This window comes from Montipora capricornis, chromosome 10 (genome assembly GCF_036669925.1).
Source record: "Montipora capricornis isolate CH-2021 chromosome 10, ASM3666992v2, whole genome shotgun sequence".
NCBI classification, from domain to species: Eukaryota; Metazoa; Cnidaria; class Anthozoa; order Scleractinia; family Acroporidae; genus Montipora; species Montipora capricornis.
This window is the reverse complement of record NC_090892.1, coordinates 60136373-60146372: the sequence shown is the minus strand read 5'-3', so window position 1 is coordinate 60146372 and position 10000 is coordinate 60136373. Positions and strand designations below refer to the sequence as shown.

General features: G+C 40.1%; 2 protein-coding genes and 1 non-coding gene across 10 annotated transcripts in view; 2 read left to right on the top strand and 1 right to left on the bottom strand.

The window, feature by feature from the left end:
- Nucleotides 1–4823, bottom strand: part of LOC138018407 (F-box/WD repeat-containing protein 7-like) — a 50751-nt gene extending 45928 nt beyond the window's left edge. For 7 of the 8 annotated variants that reach the window (XR_011126015.1, XR_011126017.1, XR_011126014.1 and 4 more), the window contains exons 1-5: nucleotides 4677–4823; nucleotides 3225–3403; nucleotides 1916–2166; nucleotides 646–767; nucleotides 184–257 (exon numbers count right to left, since the gene is read on the bottom strand). Coding sequence is in view for 4 of the 8 variants with exons in the window: in XM_068865025.1 (XP_068721126.1) it covers nucleotides 184–257; nucleotides 646–767; nucleotides 1916–2166; nucleotides 3225–3403; nucleotides 4677–4778 (728 nt within the window). In the remaining 4 variants the exon portion in view is untranslated. The remainder of the gene's footprint in view (nucleotides 1–183; nucleotides 258–645; nucleotides 768–1915; nucleotides 2167–3224; nucleotides 3404–4676) is intronic. The other variant, XM_068865027.1, reaches the window with a different exon arrangement.
- Nucleotides 4824–4864: 41 nt separating this feature from the next.
- LOC138018411 (TBC1 domain family member 31-like) overlaps nucleotides 4865–10000 on the top strand; it is a 14851-nt gene continuing 9715 nt past the window's right edge. The window contains exons 1-5 of the mRNA XM_068865031.1: nucleotides 4865–5297; nucleotides 5685–5734; nucleotides 6495–6556; nucleotides 7626–7835; nucleotides 9291–9495. Coding sequence (XP_068721132.1) covers nucleotides 5131–5297; nucleotides 5685–5734; nucleotides 6495–6556; nucleotides 7626–7835; nucleotides 9291–9495 — 694 coding nt within the window. The 5' untranslated portion in view covers nucleotides 4865–5130. The remainder of the gene's footprint in view (nucleotides 5298–5684; nucleotides 5735–6494; nucleotides 6557–7625; nucleotides 7836–9290; nucleotides 9496–10000) is intronic.
- Nucleotides 6685–6757, top strand: Trnaa-ggc (transfer RNA alanine (anticodon GGC)). The gene has a single exon. It is a non-coding gene; the product is annotated as a tRNA-Ala (tRNA).

Genomic DNA, 10000 nt, shown 5'->3' with positions numbered 1-10000 from the left:
TTTGCAAATTTGACAAATTTACAAATATTGACACACCATCTGCGCAGTACAGGATGCGCAGTGCAATGAGGAATCAACTTAAAGGGGTTAAATACAGGTCATAGACATAGACTGGATCGTTGTTAATGTAATCACTCACAGTGATATTCCTCTGATCCACAACTACGTAATAGTGTAGCTCACCTCAGACATCGGCCAGATTTCAGATCAAACAATCTGATAACACCATCACCACAACCACTGATGCACTGGCTTCCCTGAAACACATTAACAGATTAATTCTTGCAATGATGCAGCTAATTTTGAAACCCACTAAAGCAAACTTACTAGATTTTGCCTTTTTGAGGAAAGAAACTTGTAAGTTATCCACAATATTTATATGGATATCAATGCCTACAAAATAAGCTCACAGTATTTTTCTTTGGTTCGAAACTCAAAACTCTTTCCACCACCCGTTCAAAATACTTGGTCACAATACTATTATTTTCAACCTATCCAGATGATTTTTACTTGCACTAAGCTCCTTGTTCATACATTTAAAGTTACATTGTATTTAATATTAACTTACAAGTTTTTGACTTTATTCAATATTCCAAATGACATCACTGAACATTATACATATACATGTACACTAATGTACTTTACCTGGAGTTGCACGCATCTGACAGAGTCAGTATGTGGAGAACCCAGCACATGAACACACTGGTTAGTTTTGACATCCCATACTCGCACAGTATTATCGGATGAGCCTGAAACCAACGTGCTGCCTGAGATAAATGATATAAGAAAATTTCCAGCCAGTTTATATACACGAAGTTCGATGCAAATATATAAAAATAGGCACACGTTGCATATGTGTGGTAGTGCAGTAACACAGTGCTTTATTCCATAACTGTCAACTGAGATGCGTTTTGTTTTCCAGGAGATTCAAGTTGTTTTGGCACCGTATATCATTGTAGTGCCATGGTAGATGTTTTAGGTAATGATAGCCCCTGAGAAGAGGTGTGGTTACTAGTAAAATACTAAACCCAGAAAGATTGAAGAAATTGAGAGAATCGAGAAACATTGGCTTTGAGGCTGACATGTTGATCATTTTCAAGTTCCCTTGCAACTTCTTTATCACCACAAGCCTCTGATAGCTTTCCAAGATAAAATTTCACTGAATTTTATCCCTGTCCGGTAGGGTCAGTATTTGGATGTGAGACCTCAAAATATACGACTTTCTGGCAGGAACAAATGACCGAAAATTCTATTTTAACGCTCCAAAAATGTGAACTAAGCAAGGTGAAGATTTTGTTAGCCGTTAGTGCTTTATGCAAAACATAGATTTCAGCGGCCGCCACGATCAAGTTATCTTGCGTGTTTACTAACAACTCGCGAAAGAAAGGATACATATGTGTCAAAATGATGGCAAGACACTGAGTTTTTGTTTTTGTTAGTTGGCTTTTTTTTCTTTCAAGTGTTATAAAGTTTGACAAGAAATGTGCAAATTCAACACAAAGATCACAATCGCCCAACTCTTTAGGTTGACCATTGTTTCTGCAAAGTCAGAAATTCACTCTCCTAGAAGAGGTTATTTCTCACCAGGTAATTCCATCGTTTTTGGAAATAGCAGCTGCGTTGTTATTCATCAGCGTCACAAATTCTTGCCGATTTTGGGGCTCATTTGTCGAAACTCATGCACGTTTCCAATGTTTATTTTCATGAGTTATGCATGCGCTGTGGGCCTATTGTCACTTTGGACTTACACTCTTACAACCTGGGTTTACATAGTGTATAGTGCAGTTACGGTGCACTACCACAAAAACATTTCAATTAGCAGCTATGGTAACAAGGTGTAACAAAGGAGGACAATCTTGAAAAAAGACACGTTTGATGATAAGAATCAAAAAGGAAAAATCTCTCAAAAAATCACCATTGCAATCCATACAGGTAATGGGCTCTCTGTGTCCCTTGAGGAGTGGTGCAACAGTGTACCTTCCCTGTGCCCAATTTTTTTCGAGCGAGAGGGCACGAATGTAAATATTCTTCCATCTGCAGGTAGCAGGCTTCAGACAGATGCCATCAGTTGATGGAATGTGAGACACTTGTGAAGATGCTGCATGAGGCTCTTGTAAAAGATCTTCACCAAATCTGTCCCACCCATTTTGAACACAAAATCGATACCTTGGAGAGGAATATATGAAAATCACAAGACATCACTTGAAATCTAATAACGTAAGTACTAGTCAGGGGTTCTGATATTATGCAATGTTGCGATTTCACATAATAAACCTAAAATCACAACATATCGCATAATTAATGAAAAATCGCACTCTAACCATGAGGCCACTGCGCGGGTGGCCCCATGGTTAGTGCGCTCGGATCCGGATCGAGTGGTCCGCGTTTGGGTCCTGGCCAGGAACATTTTGTTGTGTTATTGGGCAAGACATTTTACTCTCACTGTGCCTCTCTCCACTCAGGTGTATAAATGGGTACAGGTGAATCTAATGCTGGGGGTAACCCTGTGATGGACCATCCACGGGGGAGTAGAAATACTCCTAGTCACTTCATGCTACAGAATCTGGAGATAAGCGCCAGCCTGATGGGCCTTCTAAGCTCGCAGCAGACTTTACCTTAAGTTTGAATATTTGACTGAGAGGCAATTATAATAAATCATCTTTCAACATGTTCCTTCAAAACAAGCAACCTTTCTCTTCAAAAACAGCTACACTGTTTAAAATAATATGGATTTTACTCTGTCTAACCCTGGAAGATTCTACAGTCCTGGACAAAATATCTTGGGACAGCATTAACAATGAGTGCAAAAATCATTTCAGTTAAAGGTTAATACCTTGTATTTTGTACTTAATTTTCCCACATAGTGGTCTCTCAAGTGCCTACCCTCCCCAAGCAATGTTGAAGCAAACTGCAGCATTTCTAAATGTTTCCCAGATTCTAATCCACATTGTAAGGGGGGAGGGGGCTAGGTACCCATGGAACCAGTCATGCATTATTTTACTGGTCAATGAGCCACCTTAAGGGGTGGTTCATAAGAAATTCAGCCATTTGAAGGCAAAATGCAAGTTGGAGTGAAGTAGCCTATACATCCCCTCCCTACCTTCAAATTACAAATTCATTATGCATAACAAGTAGTCTTCATAATCATAAAAAAAACATGTAGACTGACAGGGTACACAATTATTCACAAAAAGTAAATTAATCAGGTTGTCATTAGTCATTACCAAATGGTATTGTGGTTAGATCTTTCCCTCCATAGCCTGTTGCACTGTGCAATACGGCACAATGATTCCACTGAAAGAAACGAAAAGATTCGTTCTACCAGCTCTTTTGGGAGAGATGCAACAAAATCAACAGCCAACAGCGGTTTTAACTCATTGTAAAGAAGCCTGAGTTGTAATGGCTGAAAAAAACATATAACAAGAATAAATTCTCAGTAGTCTCAGATATTACAGTAGACCGATCTATACCAGAACTACTAAGCGCTACAAATGCAACCATGCAGGGTTTGGTGGTGCATAAACCAAAAGAGGTTGTCTTTCCCAATTGCACAAAACCATCCCTGGCAAAAAAACTCATCTTACAATAAAATGTGAAGATCAATACTAAAAGAACTATCACTGGAACCTCAAATATTGATTTACACATGTAATATTATTCAACCTTTTTCAAAGATCTTGACAAAATAGTTCAGGAAGAACTACATATTTGCCAAGATTTTTAGAGAACAAGATTTTTTAATGCGCCAATTTTTCATTACCATAGTAACATCAGTTGGTCTAATAGCCACTGAAAATGCTTTTGATCTATTCCAGGAATGACTTTTGCATTTGGTAACACACTCTCACATTAGTGACAAATTTGTTGTTAAGGCAATTGAAAATCAAATAAGCAAAAGCATTTTGCCAATTAAAGAGCCTTTGATCTTTTAATTAAAGATTGGATTGGATTGGATCACTCACAAATGCTACATCTCTTCCTTTAAACTCTTCCATCTCGTCCAAACAAGTGTTTTATAGCAGCAGGTATTTTTTGCAGGTTGCAGGTTGAAATTTAGTTATAACTGAAAAACCTCTGGCACTTAAAAGCAAGGTAAAGCGATAGACTTACCGTGACTGTTATATGAATAGCTAACCATAGGCCTTAAAAACTTTTCTTTAGGCCTAATTAGGCCTAAGGTTAGCTATTCATGTAACAGTCATGGTAAGTCTATCGCTTTACCTTTCTTTTAAGCGCCAGCGGTTTTCCAGTTATATAATTAAATTTTAACCTGCAACCTGCAAAAAATACCTGCCGGTTTTATAGCTGTTAGCAACTTCTATTCAGTGCCCGAAAAAAAGATCATTTGAAATTTGACACTTCTGGTTCAATTTTCCCCACCCCACGCAGGCAAGGGTCAAATTCCCCATGTTGAAGTTTCGATTTGATCGGCGCATGAAGTACTGCTAAAGATTTGGTCAACGTTCAACTTGAGTTTGAACAATAACAGGAACACCAAGCAAAAAAATTATAGATAAAGAAATGTATTTTTGTCAATAGTGAGTGGAGACATTCTAAACAATTGCAAATGCTCCTTGCAGGAGTCTAACCTTCGATATTCGACTGGATTGATACTCCACCAATGAACCGATGGGGGTTATGGCTGCATTATAAATCTGTTACAAGTTAATACAAACCTGGCATTTCAGCAGGATTTGTCTCAATACGTCGTTCTGTTGATCGCGGGTGAAATCTTGGAAAGTGTCGACAAAATATCTTGCTTTTTCCTCAAAGTTCATTCTTCAGTCGCCTCAGATCGCCTCATAGTTCATGTCACTGAGCCCGAGATATTTGCTAGTAAGACCAGCAGCTTTTCTTGATAGCAATCAAAATGGCGGACGCATTGAGGGCAATATTCACATCAGTAACAACTTAAATACTAGAATTTTTCTGGGAGTATTTTGCTATTTTGCAACGTACAGCGTCCGTTTGTGGTAAAGAGGACAACGAGGAACTCTGACAAATACAATTCATGCCTGTTATCATACAATTTCTGACTTCTCTCATTCCGCCGAAGCTGTCAATTTTTCTCAGTGGTTCCTAGTTTTGTATGCACGGACTAACCCCGTCATTCACAGCGCCACTGGTGCAATGATGAATAGAGGAGTAACGGATAAAGACAGGCGCCGAAGCTCATCAAAGGAGTGTGAGGCTCTGAGAGATTTGGTGAACAAATTGAAGTTGGAACTGTTGCAAAGCCAAGTTGAAACTCAAAAAGTTCGAGATCAACTTCAGTGTGTTATTTATCTAGTTCGTAGGTAAGACAAACTTTCATAGATTTCGTTTATCCTCGAATGTATGCAGAAGTCAATACCAGATGCCCCTTCCCCCCATCTGCTTGGCAACTGCAGGGCATTTGTATGTCTTTCCAGTCTGGGGTGTCTAGGGTTGCATGTCCCACAGGTCGGGCATTTGCCAACCCTGGCCCTGCCTTAGAGCATTTCACCCATGCATTGGTTGTCGATTCCAAATCTCATAAAGGATTTGGTCATGAAGTCCTTGAGGGACAAGCCATTTTGCGATGAAGACTGTGGCAGAATGGCTTGGTATCTAATGACTCATTTTGGAATTCTCCAAAATGTTTGCATGTCCTTGCAGATTGCCTTTGCCAAAAGTTGATTAAAGTTTACTTTTTCAATGAATAGGGCATGGCAAGGAGATGAAACTGCATCGATTCATGTTTCCAATATTGTTGGTAAGGCAATTTATGCAATGACTTTTTCTCTATCAGGATTTTTGGCCTGTGTAGCAAATGAACAGATTCTTGCCAGGCAAAATTTGAGACAATAGAAGGATGAGGATAAGTGTATTTTTTTTTTTCGATTTGAGACCATCCAGTTAAACAAAATCTCTCCAGGACTTTTCTCAGTTTGGCAGCACTTGCTACACAGACAAGTTTTATAGAAACCCACAACCTATCTACTTAAAATCCTACTTTAGGTCCAAGCTTTTCTAAAAAAATGCTCCTCTCAGACATCATTTGTGCATTAGTGCTACAACAAGTTGCAAAATTGTTGAGACACTTTCATTAAAAAACACCTTTTCTAGCTTCCAATGCCCGCCGTATCTAGAATTTAAACCTTTCCCACTTCCACTCCCCTCTCCCCCTTTCAATGTTGACTGCTTAAGTTCCCAACAGTTTTTTGTCTTGCTAGCAACACTGATAAGGGGGGGAGGGGGCTGCAGTGTGAGAGATAATAGGGAAATTAATTATGCCCCAAGAAAATGAAGTGTCTCCACTATTTTTGCAACTTGTTGTAGCATTTCTGTAGCCTAGATTACATTCTTTTGGCTTGTTGCAGAGGGAAGATGGTGTGATGCAATCTATTTTGGGACTTGTCATATTATTTAATGACCCTTACAATTGTCTGGTGAGACAAAAGAAGCTCAGAGTAGCTGGTGACAAAATCGTGTTGGAAATCAAATCACAGTTTTATCATCTTTGTACCTGGCAGGTGTAGCCCCACCAAAGATTCAGAGAAACACAGACTTGAATGCATTTACAGCTACACCCAAGGTGACACGTTGTACCCTTATAAATATATAATAGTGCGGATTATAGACAAAAAAATGTATACATTTATTTCATTGAGTCCTTTCATGGGAACACAGGAGCCCAATAAATTGACCTGCTCCCTGCTGTGTGGCTTCATAGCTCAGTTGGTAGAGCATTGCACTGGCATCGCAGAGGTCATGGGTTTAAATCCCATTGAAGCCACCTTAATTTTTCAGTTGCTATAAGAGACAATTGCTTAAGGACGTTCACGCCCATTGCTACTGCGCATTTTTTCACGCATGTCACGCACACATCATGCATCGCAGACCACAAAGGTAAACGCGATGCTAAAGGTGCAAACAATTTCCATAAGAATTGAATGTGAAAGCATGTTGCATCATGGGATAGCTGTAGACCCAGGTCTTCTCGGAAATGTCATGCAATGACGTGACATTGCGAATAGACAATCGCTTTGAGAACTTCACAGCAATTTTACTCTTTTGAATGCTCGGTGACCCCATTTTTTTTTCTTTCCGTACATCACTTCATTTCCTGATTTTGTCCATTTTAACAAAACAAAAACAATCTGTAGGTGAGAAGTTACAAATATTTCGCCTTTTATGCTCTCGTGCGACCGAAATTTTCTTTCTTAGACTAATATGTATCGTTTTTCAAGGTCTATTTCACCACAGAAAAAGACATCAGCTGCAAAAGTTTATTTAGTTATATTAGTTCTGTTGAATTGAGTATGTTTACCTGATCTAAATTTTATTAATGTGGCTCTTTTTTTGCTGACAGTTGTAAGCTATGTTCGTCTAAAAGTAACGCAAGCTCATAAAAGTGCACCTCATGATCTCGAAAACAAGCACGGTGACCCCCCATTTTTTGTTTTTTTTGCCTTTTTGGCAAAAGTAGATCATTACCTTTCTGCGTGGCAAGTTTTAAAAAATTCTGTACGTGGGAACATTTTGGGTGTGAACGTCCTTAAATAGTCGAGCTAAGTGTGAGGATAACTTCTCTCTTTGCACATGTCTGACCCAGACTAGCCTAAATCTGCACGCTGAATGAAGGATACCCATTTTTGTTGTAGTCGAGAGCTCTCAATAGCTGGGCCAGACTGGTAATAGGCCTTCTCAATCGCATGTATCGTCAAGAGGAGCTTGAACTGCGAGCCAAGCAGTTGCTCTACATGCGTGACAGGGAAGAACTGCTTGATGAAGAGCTTATGTCACTCAGCCCTGTCAAACAACACCAGACTGATGCATCTTTTGTCCAAGCCAACACTTTACAATTACTACAGGTAGGTGTGGGCAACGACTGTTTTGTTTTTCATACTTTGGTTATTGCGTGAACTGGCTTCCTTATTATAGGAGCAAAAGCAACTTCTCTGGAATGAACAGTGGCTGAGCCGTGAAGGGATAGCCCTTGAGCAAGCTCTCTGTTGAGGTTGCGCACGAGAGTTGTTTGTTTCGAGAGTGGCGAGAAGATTGGGGCAGGACGGAGAGGCAGAGCTTGCTGCGATGACTGAAATGCCATCGGTTAGTGTGATTCATGACACCGCAAAGTTCTCCCCCCCCCCTCCCCCAATCGTATCGCGTCTCAATTCGCTCGCCGCTCTCAAAACAAACAACTCTCGTGGGAAACCTCAACAGATAGCTTGTTCGCAGGCTATGAAGGGAGAACTTACCTTACGTGACATAACTCGAAGCTCCTAGTTGGCTTAATAGCAGCGCAATCGCACGGTCGTGCATGGCTTCAAGCCCCGTTCAAGCTCAGGCTTTCTTCGCAACTGGTTAAGTTGCTGCTTAACTGCGATGATCTCCTATTCTCATGTATTTCAATTGCCGCAGTTCAAATATATGATCATTTCATGTGTTTTATTTATTGCTCATGCTTAGTAGGGAAAATGCGCATGCTTAGTAGAGAAAACCTCTAGTCATACTCCAATCTAAAGTGTCCTTACGAAAGTAGTAATAACGTCGAATTTTACCGTTGTGTGTCAACTAGATCGAAGCTTCAAAACCCCTAGGGGTAACCGCCTTGAGTTCTTGATGGCCGTCTTCTTTCGAACATTTCTATGTCTAATCTAATGGCCTTGTGTAAGTACCAAACTTATTCAGAAGTTTGCTCTTCCCAGCGAGGCCAATCAGGCTTATGTGCCTTATAATTGAATATATTTTCTATTGACCGACAGTTTGAAACACTTCTGTTCTGTAAAAGAAACGAGCTAATGCAATTTTCCCTTTACAATGCTGCGATCATATTACTGCGATTTTTATAACTCTGCGGAATCTCACCTTCAACTTTTTCAAGCGCTAAGCGTCAAACTGCGTGTTGGCTTCCTTCAATCAAATTTCCGAAGACAGCCGGGAAGATCGACTCCGCCTCTGGAAAGTGAATTCGAGTTTTTGTTTAGTTCGCAGCTCGAATACCATTACGTTATCTTTGTAGAGGTTCTTCAGAAAAAAGATTCGTGCAGATTCCATCGCTTTCCATCGGCGTCGAGTGTACCGTGGCAACCAAAGATGCTGATTGGTAGGTTATGTCATGCATCATGCATCAACTGATTTCGGCATCCGTGGTTTCGGGCCAACTCTCGGCTTACCTTCGGAAGTTTGATTGATAAAAATCAAACGAAGTTTGGCCGTAACAGCGGTCCTCGGAATTATGAAAATCACAACAATTTTATTCCTGCGAGTTTTAAATGCAAAGAACCTAGTTTTTTTGTATTGACCTCAACAAACGGATCTTCTAGGCGAAAGGAGAAGAACAAGCTCGTGAGAGGGCTGAGGAAAGAGAACAGCTTGAACAGCAGAGGCAAGAACTACAAGCAAAGTTCAGAAAACCGGTGTTGTTTCGGCTTCACTCAGACGACTTAGCAAGGAAAGACAGTGTGAAGAGACTGGCTGAGTTTGACTCCTCTGAGGATTTACTCATCACACCAGTTAGACAAAGAAGCGAAAATGACAGCTGTATAGATTTGGACGCTACAGTAAGTTAAAGAATCTCCTTTATGTAAACTCGATCGTTTTAAGTGCTTCATTTGCTAAAATGTATTTTTTTTGCTGCAGTTGAAGGGCTTCTAAGGAGTGAGTTTATTCAAATTGCGGTAGTTTTGCCCCGCGATGGCTTATTCAACCGAAGTGAAAGTCCATTCGCCCGATAGATTGTGTCACGTATTCCATTCGAAATTCGAAACGACCTGCTGCTAAAGAAAATAATGAGTGAATTTTGCATAAATGCGGAATATAAAACATTCTTTAGGCCTTGTTTTAATCTAGATGCGTTACCATGGTAACAGCCTGCAGAGCACATTGACTGTCAAAAATATGAACCTTCTTGGTGACACTTATCACTGACAAAGTTCGAGCTTCCAGGCAGAAACTGCATAAATATGGCAGAAATGGCAGTCACTAAAACTGTGATGTAAACTGACATCATGACTGAATGCGAAACCAAAACCAA